Source organism: Cataglyphis hispanica, chromosome 7, assembly GCF_021464435.1.
Source record: "Cataglyphis hispanica isolate Lineage 1 chromosome 7, ULB_Chis1_1.0, whole genome shotgun sequence".
Lineage (NCBI taxonomy): Eukaryota > Metazoa > Arthropoda > Insecta > Hymenoptera > Formicidae > Cataglyphis > Cataglyphis hispanica.
The window spans coordinates 1,819,504-1,839,727 of record NC_065960.1 but is presented as its reverse complement, the minus strand read 5'-3'; the positions used below and the strand labels follow the sequence as shown (position 1 = coordinate 1,839,727).

Here is a 20,224-nt window from a genome sequence, read left to right as displayed (position 1 = left end):
TTTATGAAAGCTCGCCGCCATACGCTCGGCTATTTCTTATTCACCGTACGAGCGTAATTCACCGTACGAAGTGCATTCCAAGTCACGGAAGTGTGGCTTGCGTTATCAGATTCGATTTATCGAATGAAATTTGATAGACCGCGATTGCGTGACATATTTTAACGAAAATAAATAGGACGTGCGCTTTCAAATGCGTCCATATCTCCGATAGTGTCATCGTATTACGTAACGATATTGAATTATATATTATGACACATGTTGAATGTGACGCAACGCGATATAACGTAATTATATGTTGTTTTCATTAAGCGTTCCGCGAAGCGAAAAGCGGAAATCCCACTCTCTTTTGCCGAGAGATTTCTATAAAACGAGTCTCGTAGATAATGTCGAAAGGATTTTCAATTTACTCTGCAGGCACTCAACACTCGCGTTTTTTCATTATTTGTAAACACATGACATGTAAGGCATTACCGCTATCTGAGGAACATTTGCATGCGTGCCGTGCGTGGTGGACCGATATCCCGAACGTGACGATAATATTGGATTTACGCACGTCAAGGCCTATTCATTGTCGTACGAGACTAGTGATTTAAAGTTGTTCACCGATACGTTGGACAGGTCAATAAAGAAAAATATTCTTTTTTTTTTTTCATCAATATAACGCTTAATATGGAGATTGTCAAACCTTCAAAATGGCAGAAAACTATTTTTAACCGTTTTTAAAGGCAGATTACATCCTAATGGATTTTCGCACGTAAGCGATTGCATCGCCCATTAAAAAATTATTTATTTTAAATTTATTTCCATATCTCAATGTGCGAGAAATGGTTTCGCGATAACCCCGATTCGAATCATAAAAATATAGAAATATATAAATACTTTTATAAAAAATGTGTAAACCGTGGATGTTACACAAAACGGTCGCGAGATGATGCGCCGCAGAAAGAAGATGTAACCGCGCGTTTATTTATACATTATCTCCGATCGAACGATTAGTGTTTTTTTCGACGTGTAAGTAATCCTGTCAGCTTTGCGAATCGACCTCTACGCATCTTAAGTATGAGGCATATCGTAACTAATTACATCGACGTCGCTGCACGCGGAGCGCTTCCGGGTTGCCGACAACGGAATGTCGTCTCTCGGATCTTGTATTCGATATGCCTGTGTAGGCGCATATAGTAGATCCTTTCAAACCGCAGCTGACCTGCCTCGACGAACTGAAACGTCTATCCTTTTCTCTCTCCCTCTCTCTCTCTTTGATACGCTCTCTAAACGAATAACAATAACTATAATTCTTTTCATTATCGATTTTCTCAAGCGCGATTCGCGCGACCTGATATCTATCTAGGATGCAATGCCCATCTGTTCTAATAAACGCATAAAGCGACATAATTTACGATTGATTTCTATTTCTCGCGCCGATCGTAAAATTCAACGAGAAGTACTCCGTCGAATTCGTTGATATTCGATCTTGAATCTTGGGGCGAGTTATCTTTAGGCGGGTTCATACAGCGTGCACCGTTCGAGCTGGCGCGATGGAATGCAGCTCCTTCGATCGGACGCATTAAGTGTACTTTGCGAGTCAGATCGAATGCGGAATTCTTTCGGCACGAACGTGGCAAAACGTGATTCACGATTTTCTCGCGCGAGTCGCGTTCACGAAATCGGATTGAAATCACATGTGTCTGACAATTGTCGCGTTCTCGTTTCTCGATCTTTGAAAATGTAAATTTTTAAAAATATAAAAGACAGTATTCTTTCCCAGCGAAAATTTATATGAATTTTACACTCTTACTTCGTATTTTTAAATTTGACGAATATCTTATTCCCATCCATTATTCTCCGTGAATAATCTCTGATCGTGGGTTTTGTATATACACAGCACGCATATCCGCGAATGTTCCGTTGAATTCTGAATGGCGCATCATTTTCTATGTAATCCGAGATTGCGATCCGCTACGATCGTAGATTAAAATTGACGTCAAATAATCTTGAGGCTGTTTTATCGCGATGGTAGATGTAAAATGGTGGCTGTCTGGCAAATTTATGCACATCAACGATTTAACAGAAAGCACTTCGTAAGTATCAATGTCCACTAATTACTTCGAGATCGAAAGCTTCCCTCGGGAGGTCAAGACTAATCATCGCCCTTTGCGATCGAAAATTGAAACGGGCGTCAGATTGCCTGGGAAAGGTCGATCCTCTTAAGAGCTTAGGTCGTTAATGCACGGTTCGGCTGAAATTACGGAATGTACTTTCCGTTTGTATATTTTTAAGCCGCATAATTGCGTAATGTAGACAAGCGAATCGTCCGACGAACCTGCTGCGATAAAAATCTAAAACGAGCGATCGTACAGTGGCATGTTACATTAACGATCCCCGAATTTTTCATTCTTCGTTGCTCGAGGCGACGTAAAATCGACCTATCTTAAACAATCGTGTCATTGTATCTTTCTTCGAGTCATCGATTTACTAATGATTCGGATAATTATTTAAATTCAAATAAATAAATATTTTTCTCTCCTCCTCTTCAAAGATCGTTCACAAGGGATACTGACGTAAAATAACAACGTGTATATCGATCAAGCGAAACTTCGGCTTTGAAAAAATTCGAAAAGGCTATCTCCTCTCGGTGAGAACAATCGATGTGCCGATGTGGCAGTTAGATTTGTACGAGTTTCGACGACATGTTTGTTATCTTAAGATCGGTATACTAGGGGCACGTACAAAGGGCCCGATGGTTGGACCGCGTTGTGGAATGCCGTCTTCTGCGATCGCGCGTACAGACATACGTCAGTACGCAAGTATGTGCGTCAGAGATTGCCGTCTCTTCGATTGGAAGTGAACCAAGTGAAAGATCGAGAAAAGGAAGGCGATTAAGGGGGAATGGGACCTTGAGCGCGGTCAGCCACTGGAAGAGCTTCGACGACTCGGTGGCTGCGGCTTGGGACTTGGGACCGCTGGGCAACCGCCATATTGTTGTGACTGGTAAGCTTTGCCGGACCCATGAGATCAGCCGTGTCCATCTCTTATAACGGGTGTGTGCCACGCTCGCGCGCGATACCCGATCGATCGTTACGAAATGTCACGGAATAATGCTGCATATATTTTCACGATAATTGACTTAGGCGAGCTTAGGAATTGTCAACGTTCTCATTTATTTATTTAATATCAAAGATACGATGACACATTGCGTGCAACGCTACGATTTAAATAAAATATCACTACTAAAATATTTTTATTGTCGTCGGTATATTTTTATGATAATTCAAATATAATAATAACCTAAATACAACCGAGAAATTCGAGTTTAAAATCTGCGCGTTAATTTCTTAAAAATTTCGTAACAGCTGATATTGCTCGAAACTGCTTTAACAGCTGATTATAATTGAGATAAAAGAAATTCGAATCAATGTGTCTTCGCGTATTTAGATTCGAGCGGATTATAATGAATGCTCTATGAGAATTTTTACGATTTCGTATTTAATGGAGTTGAAAAACGATGGTGTTTGTTGGACAAGATGATGGGCCGCGGCAGGCACTTGATCGTAAATTTTCGCGTTTAATACGAACCTCGCGCGCGAGAATACATACATCGCAACTTCATCGATGATACAAGAGCTCGCTTTGCTTGCTAGGCGATTCTCGAATTATTCTCTTAACGGTTTTGTTCTCACACCCACCTGACGGCCGGGAATCCATCCCGTTCGAGCGAAGGAGCGTCGGTCGTGGAATTTTCTTATTTTCCGCTTAACGCAAAGCGTCCGGCTACGGTAAAGTCTCGTCCGTTGGAGATCCACTCTTTATCATATGCGTTTCGCTTCATGAATCGCGCTATTCGCGTTGTAAGAAAAAACAGAAAAAGAGAAGGGAGTGAGAGATCCCGCATAAAGACGATGTCGACATCGCGCGGCAAGCAAAAGCTCGTTGTTAGAAAATTATACCGAGTCGCTTTTCATGTTGCAAAACATGCGATACGTCTGTAAAAAAAGTACCGGACAAATTAATCATTGTACGAACGTTTTTATTAATCCATTCTCGCATAATTTCCTTCATTATAGTAAACTTCTTTGTTTCTCTTCGGGTTTTCCTCTAGTATCTACTATCTTGAAAAAGGACGCGTGGGGGAGGGAGGCTGTATATATTTATTGCGACTGATGTGTATGTGCCTTATCATTGTTTTGATAATATACTTCACCGTGTGCGCAGTGCGAATTATTACTATCGCCGCACGATTTCCGATACTTCTATACTACAGGATTACCGTTTTCGATCGATCGATTCGATCTACATTGACAAAATGAATACTTATTTTTCCCTTATAGAGTTTGTGGTGAGACGAGATGGTAGCACGAGATAAACAACGTATCTCTCTAAATGGTTCTCGCAAAGAGCAGATATTACGCAAATATTTCATTGAAGATAAGCACTTCTATGTCCACGGAAAATCGCGGAGAGAAAGATTTCTCCAAGTGGTATATGTAGAAATAAATTATAAGGAACATGAGGGGAGACTTCGATAACTTTGGCGACACGATGTGACAATATTTTCTGGAGATATTTTAAACGCTGAGATTGATGATAAAAATATGTACAGCTATTTTTTTCTGAACTATTAATAAAAATAAGACAAAATAGTAAAAAAAAAATAAAGCCAAAATTAATTTAATTTAATTTAACTTTTTTTTAATTTTTTATCTATATTATATATATATAATTAGATAATAGAATTATTTAAAATAAAAATTATTGTATTAAATTAATTTCCATTTTTTTTAGTTTCGCTGCAAAAAAATAGTTCAAATATTTATCAAATAGTGTCGTCAAAATCATCAGAATATCCGTGACGGATAACGAAGTCTCTCCAGAATAAAACGTTCGAAAGGCATCTCGAGTAGAAGACACCGTGCGTTTTGTATATCGCGGAGAAGAAATCGCGCGTCTAGTCATCCGCGTGAAAAAAATACTGGAATGCATACTGGTGAATAAGAATCTCTCCCGGCGAGAGGAAGGCGCGCCTTTGCCTCGATTCGCGGCCTGCCTCCGTTTTCAATGCATTCGCGCCCGCGCGAAACCGGAGAACCGTATACCGGCGCGTAACGCAAGGTGATTAATGCGTAACCTTTATAAAGCTCGACGGCGGCGTGCTACGGTAGCGTGGGCGCGTATACCGGGTGTCCTCGCGACTGCGGTGTCTTGCACCCGACCGTCTTTCAGGATTTCCTGCTCTCGCGTTCTCATTAATGATGGTGACACTTCCAGTCGAAGGACGTTTCGATAAGAGATCGACGATGATGCTATCGAAAGCGAGATCGATTAATTAATCGGCTCAAGGTCGCCTTGATTGGCGACAGCGCTAATTTTTTTTACGCAATCAGCCTCAATGGACACAAATGTCTGATCTGTTGCCTTTGCTATTAGAACGAGTGGATCGCTAATCGTTCCGCGCTGGCCTCGCATTCTTCCGTTTAATTGGATAAATTGCGTTTTATTGACTCAAATCGTATTTTGAGGGTTAATTAAAAGCTTAATTAGTATATTAGAAGAACAGACTTACCGTTTTTAACGAACGCATCTTTCTTGATTGTGGGAGACGATTCTTCCGACTCTGTCGTCAGCTTGCTGGAATCGTTTGCGTCTGCGTTGCTGCAACAGACCAGAGAAAATATTTCTTTTAGGCTGCTCGGAAATGGCTCTTTGTATTTAATTTCTTATTACGATTTGCGCGTAACCGTGATATAAAAATATAAAAAATTCTAAACGCTGTAACAAATAATTAATGATATAACCCGTTACGTTTTAACGTTGGAGGGACCTATTGAGAGCTTTAATAAGCGGCAATCGCCATTCAGATAAGTTTAAAAGAGGCGATTGCAACGTCATGCAAAGAAGGAGAGATTGCTGTTCGAAGCAATGAGCAAATGTCGAGCATTTGCATGGAGGCGTTCACCTCCGTGGGACGGCCGAGTCAAACGACTCGGTTCGATTCCCAGTAATCGACAGCCCTCTTTCCTATTCTTAGAACGGTCACAATTAACCTTTTCACCACATGCCGCGCGCGGCAGGTAAATCCGGGTAATCCATGGGAGGAAAGTGAATTAATTTCTTTTTAAGATTTATTCGCGCGCGGCGCTGCATCACAACGGGCTCTCCAATCATATATGTCTCGACACAATTCCCAGCGATTCATCTCGCATACTTTGCTCAAGCAAATAAGCGCAATTATCCTGATTAGCTCTGTGCGCAACTGTAATTGCTACTCGTATTGCATATTGATATCAAGAGAAGCTTCCGATGCAATGTGCGGTGAAAGTGGAGACGTAAATCCCGAATTTCGTACTATTATATTACGATTCTCTTTCATTCATATATAGTTTAACAAAATTGATAAATTTTTAAAATCATTATTTAAATTATTTTTTAAATTATGTCTAATTTGCAATTTTCTCACAATAGATTATCATTTAATTAAGAATATCTTATTAATTATAATTAAATTCCTTTTGCGAGTTAAAAGTATTTTAATAATATACTTAATTACATTTGCGATCGCAACAAAATTTCTCCAATATATCGTGTACGATAATTATAATATAATAAAATAACTCTTTTTAAAATTTCAACTGCAAACCTCTGAAAATTGCGATGAAAAATTTTACAGAGAATAATTGTCTTTTTTTTTTGTGTTAAAAAAAAACTTATTTTTTGTTAAACTGTGTAATCTATCGAATAATAATCTTTACAAGATTGAAATATAATTCTAAACTTACGCGTTTATATATTCCAAGGAAGTCTCCTCCTCTTCGCCGATAGTGGCGAGATTGCTCTGCCAGTAATAATCGCCGTCGTCGCTTTCATCAGTTGTGTCTCCTTCTTCCTCTAGCATGCGATTCACATCCGGATTTTTCATATCGTCGTTTATCTCGTCTAATGATCGATACGTTTCGTCATCCTCGCTTTCTCGCAGCATAGAATTATCGACTGATAAAGTATCTTCTGCGTGTAACGGAAATGCTTCCTTGAAAGTATTTCCCCCGTCATTCGACTGAGTTTCTTCTCGGTAAATGCCTTCCAAGTCAAGATGCTTTTTCTCTTCGTTATTTGATTCATCGACGCGTACATCGGTCGGTTCTAAACTCGAATTTTGTTCCGTCGAAATTCCATTCGAATTATTAATAGATTGCGATTGATCGTGTTTCTTTCTATCTGTTATTTTATCCTTAATTCCATTCTGTTCGCAATTCGTCGTTTCCGATACGCTCTTTGGCTCATTCCTTGCGACTTCCTCCTTCTGATTGAGCTGCAAACTTTTGGTCACTCTGATTTCGATAATTTCAAGAACTTTATTTGTTTGTGTGTCTTCCATCGAACCTGCAGCTTTTTCTTTCTCATCATCGAGGCAAACATTTTTCGAGTTAGATTCTTTGTCGCTGTTTCCATCTGAATTTTCAAATTCTTCAATTGAAAATTCGTGGAGAACATTGCTTCTATTTAACGACGAGTCGCATGATCTTGGTTGAACACATTTTGCGCTTTCTTGCAAAATATCTTCCTTCTCCAGCAGATGATTCGATTCGATTGATGATGAAGATTTAATTTCTCTTCGTGGCGCTATAATCGGTGGTGGAGGCGGCGGCGGAGGTGGTCTTTTTCGTCTGGCTTTAATATCTTTCCTCGGCAGCGGCTTCGGCGGTAACAGAGGAGCTTCCGAAGGTTCTCTCTCGGGCGAGGCGGGTACCGTTCCTGAGATTCGCGCATCGTTTTCAGATTCGCTCGTTTGATTCACGCAGATCCTATTAACGTGATTTCTAGCCGGCAACGGCGGCGGCGACGACCTAAGGCCGTTGCTTCTTTCCGTACCGGAAATGCGCACCTCCTCGTGAACGCTGCCGTTGACGCGTTCCACGAGTTCCACGTCATCCTTAATTGGCCTGAAATGCGTCGTCGAGTCAGCGGCCAAGTCGGCTGTGTAGAAGAGATCCGGTCTTGCCTCGTGTCCGTAACTTAACGGGGCGTCCTGGAAACTGAGCGGCGGCTGAAGGGTGATAGTTTCCTCGATCAGCACCGTGTTCGGCGCGACTACTGCCGTGATACGCTCGACTTCGCCTCGCGATTCCACGTGCGTCACCGCCTCGGAACTGGCGAGACGACGTAGCAGATAATCGGGTGGATTCGAGAAGTCTCTCTCGAGCATCTCGAGCGGACAGATCGCTCGCGACAACAGCATGTCCCGATCGGACGAGGATCGCTCGAGGTCTCGATCGACACCCACTAATTCGCTCGGCTGTTCGGAACCGGTGGTCGACGCCGTGGACGCCGTGGAGATGGTCGACACGCGATCGGATATGGTCGAGAATCTGTCCATGACGGTGGACATGGAGCTGCCGGTGTCGTCGGACGTGCTGCCGTGCGTGGAGCCGCATTGCGATCGCGCGTCCAGATAAACCATCGCTTCCGGCGGTTCCTAGAAACATAGAAATTTTTGTTCAGCTAGAGGAAGAAAGAATCTCCTTACATCTTTTATTTTATTATTTTATTCAAAATGCAATTTTTTTTCTTAATTTTTCAAATTATTTTTTTATTCGTGATTATAACCTGCTTCGATTTTGTAAACTCCGGCGAGCGGTTCTTCGGTGATTCCTTCGTGCTCTCTGGATGCGATGAACCGTTGACGCTTTTCGGCGAGGATTCGCAACTCTCGTAAGAGCTTACGTTCGTCTGCGACGCCGGCGATTTTGGACTGTCCCACAATTTCTTGACAGGACTAGGGTTTGCTTCGCCGTCTGCGGGTCCTCGTGGCTGCCTCAATTTTCGCGGCGGTACCGGCGGGGGAGCCGCGGGTAATTCCGGCGGCACTTTGTTCTTTTCGATTTTTCTCTCGGCGCTCACTACTTCGGGTCTGAGAGCACCGCGGCATCTCACCATCAGCCTGATGACTAATTGCGATTCCTTCAATCTCCTCACGCAATCCAATCGGGTCATATGTGTCACCGGTATACTGTCAATCGAAAGTACCTGCGAGAGAAATATAATATATAACGTGATTGTCGAATCTATACGAAGTAGACGAGCCTTATTATTACCCGTAAATAATTTCTAATGTAAACAAGCAAGGGAGGCGAGAGGAAAGCAATCTTGAGAGTTATTATATAGGAAGTAGGTCTTGAAAATCATATAGATGACGGAGTGTACCGTGAGAGCCGGAGAAAGAGTGCATTTACGTCTTGTTTCAGCGGCTGTTCCACAAAATACAAATATACACGCTTGACACATAATAAATATTATTCCCACAATTCACGACCTTAATTTTAAACACGATGGACCGCGTGTATGATGCGGTTAAAGTCAATCTTTTTCTTAGCGAAAAATATGTTGAGGCACGTACGTAAATTCGAATACGCGAGAAAGACTTTTCTCTCCTTTCCTCATCCATTCAAGCTGACATTACGCCATAAGTGCAGGCGCGTCGCGGCCCGATGCGTGCGAATAATAATTACACGTCAGTCATTACACCGATTCATTGAAATACCAGTAGGAATCTAGCGACTAGTCATTGTGATCCTTATCCATTGCAGAGGGAACTTGTCGGTTCCGTAATTGAAAGCGACACGTAATGACGCGATAGATTTCACGTACCGTTAAGATTGAATAGAATCATACATGTTCATGAATGCTACTTTCTTGAATTCGTTATATACGCGTGTTACGGCACGAAATATAATTTCAGCGAAAGCGACCGATGTTATTAGCCTCTCGTTAATGCGAGAAAAATAAGATTAAGAAAACAAAGCTTTGCTCGCGCGTATCCAACATTCTTTTCTCGGCAGAATAAATGTAGAAAGATCGAAAGTAAAAAAAAAAAAATATCTAATATTTTTCTCAAAGTATACGATCATTACCTCGTCTCCCTCGCCTAGAGTACCCCACGAACACTTCGCTCTGCTGGCCGGACTTTGTTCCGCGCAGCTTTGCACGAACAGCCTCCTCACTCTCTCAGACGTTTTATTTCCTCCCTCGAATTTGAGTCCAAAACCGAGCCGTTCTCCGGGCAATCTGAAAACCTCGACCTCCTCCTCGAGATGTCCGTCCATCCCGTTCGTCGCTCCATTTTTACTCGACACCGACGAATCTCCGGCATCGCTCTTTTTCCCGTTGCCGATCGACAGAACAGTCACGAAATTCTCCGGCGCCGGCTGACTACCGACGCTGACCACCGTCACAAAGTCCTCTGTTGTGCCCTTGGCGACGTCCATTTTCCGAATCGAGATCTTAATTCATGGCGCAAGCTCGCTGATCTTTACGCTTCGCTAGAATGCCGGCCACTCCCTGAAAACAGGTAGAAATCATGGTAGACAATTCTATGGCGTAATCGGGAGACAAGTTTCTTTTATACGGTGTTTACAGGTGCGAAACCTGTTTAAGCTTATACATCTTGTGAGGAGTTACTTTTAGTTCATATATGCATAGAAAACTAATAGAATGTCCGATATAGTCGTCTGTCGTCGCGACGAGGGTAAAAACGCTTCGCTATCACAAGATTTCCAACGTTTTTCTAATTATATCCATTTACTCTCGAGATACGCGAGATCGTTTATCAGCGGACATTAGGCAGCCGACAAATCGTGTCACATAGCATCGAGGATCGCGGACGATCGTTAAGCGATCTTGACTGCATACCGGCGTTGGTCGCGTGACCAACTTAATACGGAACTTTCGTGTTTCTTGTCGTACCTGCCCGTTTTACTAATCGCGCCATTACGCATAGATAGTAGCGGAGCGAATTATAAACAAGCAGGACACGTGTTGCTATAAATTATACTTCACGCAAGCGAAGTATTTTGTATATTCAGCAAGATGCGCCAACTGTAAGTTGTATTCTGTTATACTTGACATTTTGTTTCGCCGCGGCTGACCTTCACTCGTGCCATCATTCTGCGCCAGATATGTCGAAGATTATAAATACATCAGTGTTGGTCGTGTTCTCTCTTCCTCTTTTTTTTTTTTTTTCTTGTAAATAATTTAATCGCTATTAAAGTTGTAAATTATCGAATATTAAAAAAAATTTTAAAGACTTTTTAATCAAATATGCTTTTATCGCTTGCTTTTATCTCGCATGTCAGACCGGTCGCAAACCGGTAAATTAGAAAGATAATTTCTCACTCGTCGCCAACGTTTTTTCTCGATGCGATTCTCCGCGCTTATCATAAACATTCTTCCGAGGAGACTCTCCGAACAAATCCTGGCTAATAAATCTCTTTCCTTATTTTTCTCCGGCAAGTGAACAACGCGCGCCGCCTCCATCCGTTTTCACTCATCAGCATCCCGATAATTTAACGATATGTATACCATCCGTCGTCGTGAAAGTATGTCCGCTTCCACTCGAAGGAACATCGTGCACAGCCTCTCGTCGTCTGTATCACCTCTGATCTCGGCAGAATGTGAGAAGTAGAAAGTAGATTGACCCTCGGGGTCACTGTCGAGCAATCAGCTGATCGTGAAGATTCCTCCGACAATTGTCAAAGGTAAGTGTTTCACATTCGAATATGTCTCTCATTTCTTTTGTACGAGAAAAGAGAAAAATTAACATTAATACTAAAATTTTAATAACTATACTGAAGAAATTATCCACGAAATGTACTACTGTACATGCTGAGATAACAGTACAAGTTTCATTAAAGCCGATGACGTTCGTTAAATGAATATATCTAAAGAAAGTTCCACGCGACCGCTCGAAATTAATCGAGCGCATCGGCGACAATTTCCTACGTTACATTGCAGCTATAAAATTGGTTTACTTGTCGGAAGCATGAGTTGGTTTATTTTTATGAATTATAAACCTGCGCATTGATCTCGCAATCGTCGACGATATTTTACGCTTTGCGTCACGTGTCATGCGATGACCTAATATTATACATCTTTCTCTTTACGTTGCATCAAGTAAGACGCGTATTTCATCTTAATTTTGCTTCGCGCGTCGATAAAGATTTGACGATGAATTTAAATCAGCGTGAAAAAATCACGGAGGCAGATGGAGTATAAAAATTTCATCGTGGGTAGAGTGTAGGGAGATCCACGGAGCCGTACAAGTGCGTGTAACGGAATTCGTAGCCGCAGGCCGATCGCCACATTCTCGATATGCTGTTGCCGCGTTGGTTCTCGAACGAGCGTGGGCAAACCTCGAAATCTCGTAAAAATATCGCAAAAGCTGAACCGCGATTCCCAAACACATGCAATCAGGCTTTGCGGTTGATCAATTTAATCCTTGATTCTATATGCGTGACAATATATTCCGTAAAGATATAACAAGTTTTTGCGACACACCACGAGGAAGAATTGAAAAGAAAAAAATGACGAGAGCCGAATAAGTGATGCTTTCCTCTCCTAATTAATCCATTCGATTCGCTCGCGCGTGGGAAAGGATTTACATGCAGCTATAATTATTATGACCACCTGGTAAGCCTTCGATATAGTGGATCGGATGCACGTGAAGCTCGTAGTGATAAACGTGGTTAAATATTGTAGAAGCTTGAATGCAACGTCGTTCCGCAATATACCGATGTTGAACGCTAATTGAAATAATCAAACGCGAGGGAAGAAGCGCGAATGTCTTAATGGGGATGCAAATTGCAGGAATCTAAGGAATCACGCGCGAACGCATTATTCCGCGCGATAATGTTCGCGCTCTAAATGGAATTGTATACGCGCCTTCGGAATTTCGCATTTTCCCAGCCATATAAACGCAATGCGCCGCGTTATGCAACAACTGGTTGGCGCTCGCCAACCGACACGCTCCGTGAATTTTGACAACGTGTTCCATTCATTACTTAAATCCCTCTCGTCCCGCTGGGATACCACCAGCTGGTTCCTGAAACGACAGTCAATTTCGATGCGTCGCTGCGCGTATCCGAAGAGGGAGATACAATAACGCGTGATTTATGTGTCGTTACTATAGATTACGCATGCGTGCGAAGACGCGTGTTTACTCGAAGCGGACGATTTAATCGCGGGAAAGATGCGCGAAAAAAGATCATTTTTTTTCCGTAAAGAGATCGTTTCGTCTCGAGATCCTCGATTATATCTCTCTGTTGTGAATAGTCTGACGATGTGCATTGCGATGAGGTGCGCTATCTCGTGAAAATATCTTTGAAGTAATATTATTTTTTAATATTTTTTTTTTCATGCTCGCGTATTATCCGAGAAATGCTCGCCTCGGTGTTGAAACGATCGTTTCTCCCTTTATACTTCGATCGACGGATAATCACGTTCAGCGCGTGCATAATAATTCCTTTTGCAACGCACGCTTCCTACCCGAAGCAATATGCACGCGGCTGGAACTTTCACGAAATTGGGAATAATTATTTATGCACAGAGGAATGTACCGTGCAAGCAAAAAATCATGAAGAACACCGCTATAAACCTACATTTTGAAACTGGTTTCGCGAGAGATCTTTTTAATTACGGTAAATTTGGAGTATATCGATCTTTTATTTCTTATTGTTAGTTTGACAGAAAGATCGTTTTAAAACTGTCATTATTTTTTTTTCCCCTATAGTTTAATATTTTTGACGATAATTTTATTATACACTTAAAGCTAAAGTTATTAAAAATGTCCCACACAGTTTGATATTTTTATAACGATATACTCCGAAGCCATATAATATACGCATATAGAGTATCACTAAATGGATTAAACGAACATTCTTTTGATACCGAGTCACATGTATATCGCATATATTATGCCTCGTGAAATACTGAAGGCTAATATAATTTTTTAGTATATATATATCTCTCTAGATTCTTTTTACAGTTATCGTTTCGTATTTCGCTTACATGTATTTTCGCAATGCTTTGCACTTTCTTCAAAGCTTCGTTCACTACCGGCAAAAATCGGGCAAGGAAAAAGATTTAATATTCTTAATGTGACGACGATTTCTTTTATTACCTCGCAATTTTCTAAATATTTATCATCCGGTACGTACCATTCATCTGTCACTGAGCATTGCATAAATTTCTCGTTGTCACTCGTCGTTCGTAATACTTTATCAAATCAATCTGGGATTTTTCTAATCCTTTTGCACACTTTTTTTAATAATCTATATCCATGCGTTGTGCGGTAAAATTTTCTCGATGAATCGCTCTATCTCGCCGACTCGCATCGACTGTCGATCTACCGCGTCCAAGTATTTCGGAGTCGGCAGGTGAGATACCACACCAGTGAACGAACGCGTTCGCGTGACTTGCGTGGCGATGGTTGGCGCGGAATCACGTGGCACCTTGGCAACGACACGCAGCGGAAAATCGACGTGCATTCGGGGCACCGCACCGTGCCGGACTGATGAGCCGCTCGGTGAGGCTGACTTTCTTCCGCGCCGCGGGTTGCCCCTTTGATTACGAACACCGTCCCTCGAATACAGTCCGCCTTTTCTCTCGCTCGCACCGTGCACCTCGGGCACTCTGACGTCTCCTCTTCTCTCTTACTCTTACCCACCATCTATCCCGCTCGCGCGCATTCCCTTCTCTCCCGCTCTTTCTCCCCGTCAGGTCGCCAATCTCCTTTACCTAGCGACCGTTCCTCCATCCTCTCGCTTTGGGTGTACCACTCCTTTCCTCAGTAATAATGTCGTTGATGTGCCGAACTGATCTTACGAGATTCTACCTGCGTCCCATATTATCTGCCGGACTTTCAATAAGACGGTCAAACTTGAATCGAGAGAAAATCGCTCGAAGGAATTTTTTACGAATCCGACGACATATTTGGAGAGCGTTCCGTGGATATAAACCGGCCAATCTCCGTCATAGAGTTTCGTGAGAGAACATCCCCCGATTTAACATTCTCGGGCGCGTCTTTATATCACGCGACAATCTCGATGACATTTTGCGGGTACGTATTTTTATCTTCAGTTGATGAACCGTCCCTCGTGTTCCAGCTCTCTGTATGTAATTTGCCTCGCATCAGCAACGACGAAGCTTCGATTCTACGCGAGATTCCGCACGATGCGCAACGTCCCATATTATCCATCGGACTTTCCATAACGATTAGCCAGGAGAAAAGTGCCGGCGGCGGCGAGCTCTCGTATACGCCTTCTCTCCGTGTGTATTATACTTTCCTACTTCGCGTCACGAAACGATCTTTCTCAACCTGCACGTTACCTCGATGCCATTAATAAATCTTGAACTCCCGCACGCATTTCGGCCACATGTATGCAAATTTGCGCTTCGTTACATCAATAGACTCTTATCGCCGTAAGATTCTTATTCGTGGCCCGCCAAAAGTTTATACGAAATGATAAGAATTATCAATTTCTTTCAGAAAACTGATTTATGATGTTAGATCATAATTAGAGAATATTTTTACGTGTTTCAAGTTTCTACGCTTTTTATAACGTTATTTATAGTGACAAAGTTGAATTAAATATACCATACAATTTACAATTTATATTCTTTGACTTATATTACATACTTTAAAACAATCGACTATAAGGGATAGGGATGCAGTTGTTTCCGTAACCGTTGGAGATCACGAGGAGAGAGCTGATAGGAAAGGAAAGAAGGCTACTCCAGTTACGTCAATAATGTATTTGAACGCGATATATGGTGTGAGCGGTAATCGCGCCGTAAACGCCTCCGACATATCGCCATCGCTCCGTGGAAAATGATAACGACCGACTTTGACTCAAGTTTTTATCGTGGATTTAGATTTGGACTCGGTACAGGAAATATTACTTGGCGGAAATATATTTCAGATATATTCGTAAATATCCGCTAAAGGAATTCTGATATCTCATCACGTCTCACGTGACGTGACGCGGCGCAGAATCACGTGCAATGGGAAAATTAACGCTGGGAAAAAGGAGGCTTACTCTAGTTACGTCGATCCGCTTCTCTCGCCCGATGTACCTCGCGGCCGTAATCACGTCAGACGTGTCGGACATGCGGTAATGTCTCGCTTTGCGAAACTCGAGTAACAGAGGAGGCAAGTGTGAATCTGTCCGCGGGAATCATATTGAATGCCATCCTCTTTCCCACCGACGGCGATAATTTACCGCGATGTAAGAGCACTTTCGCTCAACCGAATCGTGCGAGCGGCGTAAGTATGCGGGCGCGAATGCCGGAAATTCACTAATATAGCACGATGCGTATGTAGGTGGAATCAGATGTAAGAGGAAAGAAGAGAGAAAATCGCTGATTATATCAACCTAAAACGCGCGCTTTCGCGATATTTTCTTTCCATTTCAAGATGTATAAAATTGTGAGATGTATAAAATTTTCAAAATAATTCTATTAACGTGACATCATTTTAAATCGTATTTTCGTGACGACACGCGCTTATAACATTTTTGGATTTGCCAGAAATTGCAAAGACGTATCGCGCGATAAGTTTATCTTTATATCTGTAACAAATTTGAGTATCCTTTCTCGCGGAATCGTATAGCGAAACGAGCTACGGCTGGACCGATCATGCGAATCAGAGAAAGAGAGAGAGAGAGAGAGGAACAGAGGAGATTCCTGCCAGTCAACGTTTCATCGAACGAGGAGTAACGGCTGCAAGCCTGTTGTGGCGCGTTTTAACGGTATATTTCTATCGTGCCGGAGATCTGGGTTGCTGGAACGCCGCTGCAAACGCATACGCGTTTTGGTTTCTCGCGCCGACAATAAAATTACAGTCCAAGACGCCGCTGCTTTTCCTAGTTTCTATGCATCGAGCGTGAACAGTTTATCGCCCTGCGGTTGGAAAATCTTTCATGCAACTTTCCGTTTATACGAACGATAAGAGGAATAATTAATATTTCACACATAAGATATATTATGATTAATCCGGGAAAGTTGTTTTTACGTTTTACATTCATTTATCAGTTTCTCATCTTGAGAAAAGAAAAAAAAAACGAAATGAAATATGAGCACGATTCTCAATTGAAACTGATTTAAAATCTTGTTACACTGTAATACCAAATGTGAAACTCTCGTGATGCAAGAAAAAAGAAAAAAAAAAAAAGGAATGCTATCTACTTTACAAATAAGGGACACACTAACGAACGGTCGGTCTCGTGACCGTAAAATCGCGGCGACACGCGTTCACGCACGAGCGCGTGAAATCGCGCGTACATGATAGAAAATTGGCTACTTTGATCGGGCGGTGGTCGCGAGCGTAACGAATTTAGTTTAACGGCACGGTGATCGCGATTCTCGCGAGGAGCCATCTGATAGAACTGGTGAATCGCGACGTGGCTGTCGTAACGAGAAGCCGCGTAGAGAGAACGGTGCAACGGGGCCAAGAATTTCGTCCGATAACTCGTCGGCGGAGATACTTAAGAAGGGGCGCATTATCGACGTGCCGCGAAAAGAATTACAAGCGTCACTAGCGGGTCTAGACCGGTCCGTCTACTTTTTTTCCGATCAGCGGCAGCTGACAATACTTAGGAGACGCGCCGTGGAATATTTACAGAAAAAAAAAAAACAAAAAACATATGTGTCAAAAATTTCACACGATCGTATCTGTATCCTGACGGAAAGCTCCCGAGATTTTTTGCGCGCGCGTATCGGACTTTCTCGTTTTTGCGACTGTGTAAGTTTCTTCGCGAGAGCTGGCAAAAGTCAATGGATTTCACCTAAGATCCCTTGCGCGCTGCACATCCTCTCCGACGTCGCGTCTCGTACATAAGAGCGACGCTATGCAACGTGAAAACGGAGGAGAGGCCTACGAGACATGGACTTTCGTGAAAGCGAATGTTTTTTTCGCGGTGATGACGCGGAGGGAAAGAGAGGTAGCGAGAAAGGTGAACGAGCGACGATCGCCTGCGGCCTCCAAGACAGGCGAGGCAGACAGGTATGCGGCAGGTGACTTTACGACCGCCTGCAGGTAGGTGGACACCCCCTTTGCGAAAGAGGACAACGCTCTTGGCACGCCATTCCAAATCGTACCACTTCGCTGTTTAGACGACATCGACCGATTGCCGGTTAATAGGCCGCTGTTTTGTACTTCTCTTCATCTCGCGCGTTTTATTTGTTCGTTACATATTCGAGAAAATCGCTCGATATATTCGTTTCGATTTTTTAAATGTTTAATATGCACGCGCTGCGATAAATGCATCCTCGATAACTGTAACTGCGAGCGTTAAGATTATTCTTTCGATTTTACGGATTTTTTTTCTCTTTAATTTATTCTTTTTTTTTCTCAAGATATATAAAATTGCGAGGTGTCGAAAGACCAGGAAAAGAGGGCAACGAATCGCTTCCGTAGAATCGTGCCGCGTAATTACGATCGACGTCGATTAGCGGTTAATAGGCCGGCATCTTAATCGTCCGACTCGCGTATAACTAGTGGTCTCTTTGCTTAATTATTTATGTAATAGTAATGAAATATATATCGGGAAAACGAAGCTCTCCATAACGGTTCGGCACTACTTTAATTGGACATAGGATATATGATTAGCGATAACGCAAAGTGGAAACGTTATTATTCAACAAGTTACGAAGAAAACAAGACCGTTGCAACTTAAAATTGGAACTTGTATTAAAAAAAAAATTACAGATTACAGATGTCTACGTAATATTAAAATAAAAATATAGATTACCGATCGATATCGCGCTGCGCTCGATTCTTTATAAAAAAAGAACGTAAAAAAAGAGCGTAAAATTTTCTATTTGTCCAAATGTTTGCTCGAAATATCCATCATGATTCACTTACGCGCATCCGATGCATCGTCGACGATGAGTAGAAAGTTTTCAACAACGTCGGTCGTATAACAAAACGTTCCTCCTGATCGGTCATATTGAAAGTTTGGCAAAGAAATTCGAGCGATCGAATAATTAGAGAGGCAGAGAGCCTATAATTTCCGCGAGACAGAGACATGAAAGTGGTCCGCCAAGTGAAACTTTCATTACGGCGCGAAATTTTCGGCAACCTCATTGCGAGGGTTAACAACCCTAGGATTTTACGCATGGCATGAAAATATGTGCGGGGAGAAAAGAAGGGAGAAGCGAAGGGGAAAAGCGTGATGCGGGCAGTCGCCAATAGGCGATGGACCACGCTTGTTTCTTTTTCTCTTTTTCTCTCCTCTCAAGTTTCTCGTTTCGAGAGTGTGATGACGAAGGCAAAAGAAGAACGGAAAAAACTGAAGGAGATGGAGCTTTGAGGAACAGGTAATAACGGTACCGCATCTTTAAATCGTTTTTACATATGTAAATGTATGTGTCGTTAGAATTATTAATATTTTGATTCGCATCGTGTTATGAAAATATTCGCTACGGTGCAACTACTTCGCCGCATAATTGTATTTATCTTAATGGAATATAAATGTTAGCTTTATGTGTATATGTGTGTGTGTATGTGAGGTCACATTTCTTCGATTGCACGTGTGCACATGTTAATTGTTAATGCATCTGTTACAAATGCCACGCGAACTTTCTTGTGCACTTTTGAGTTTTCCCGAAGTCCGTCAAGTGGCAAAGTGAGAGATTCTCACTTTATTAGTCGAATTATCTTCTCTGTCCGTTTTCACCGTGACCTAAGAAGGCCACTGTGTCAATAGCTTATTAATAAAATCGCAACTCAAAAGATGGGATAATTATATACTCTTTTTTATATGCTTGTTTTTTTTTATTTAAGCTCGCTTTAACTGCTCGGCTAATGATAACAGCGAAAAAAACGAATTTATTTTCATTATTTTATTTCAATAAAAATTTATTAGAACATGATTGTGCAAAATTTTCTTCCGTGTAAGAAAAAAAATTCAAAAAATATAATGCATTATTTTTTAAAATACATTATATTTTTATTGTGTTTTATTTAAATGTATACAGCTATACAATATATACACATATCTTTTTATATTATGTTTTTTTTTATTTATCTATCTATAATAATAACAATTAAGATGATGTGAAAAATCAATATTGTTAAATTATAGTAACTTTATGTGCTATTAAATGACTTAATAATTTATTTAAAAGTATTTTAGACGCAGTTATTAGAGATACTCTTATCTATGCCAAGACTTAGTAAAATATAGTAAAAAAATATTATTTTTTTCAATATCTCTTTTGCATATTAATTTTTTTATCTCTACGGGACGTAAAATCTAGTGTACGCACCAGAGTCATTATTGTCTATAGTCTAGTTTCAAAAAAAAAAAAAAAAAATTAGGAATATAATTGAGAGATTTTTTGTGTCAGCCATGACCTATAAAGGTCTCCATCCATTCGCATTATTTGCGAATAGCCTAAG

General features: G+C 41.5%; 1 protein-coding gene across 1 annotated transcript in view; it reads right to left on the bottom strand.

The window, feature by feature from the left end:
- The window catches only part of LOC126850890 (uncharacterized), a 36,630-nt gene extending 22,298 nt beyond the window's left edge, over positions 1 to 14,332 (bottom strand). The window contains exons 1-5 of the mRNA XM_050594332.1: positions 13,980 to 14,332; positions 9,900 to 10,326; positions 8,596 to 9,015; positions 6,771 to 8,464; positions 5,558 to 5,646 (exon numbers count right to left, since the gene is read on the bottom strand). Of these exons, the coding sequence (XP_050450289.1) occupies positions 5,558 to 5,646; positions 6,771 to 8,464; positions 8,596 to 9,015; positions 9,900 to 10,253 (2,557 nt within the window). The 5' untranslated portion in view covers positions 10,254 to 10,326; positions 13,980 to 14,332. The remainder of the gene's footprint in view (positions 1 to 5,557; positions 5,647 to 6,770; positions 8,465 to 8,595; positions 9,016 to 9,899; positions 10,327 to 13,979) is intronic.
- Positions 14,333 to 20,224: the final 5,892 nt, after the last annotated feature.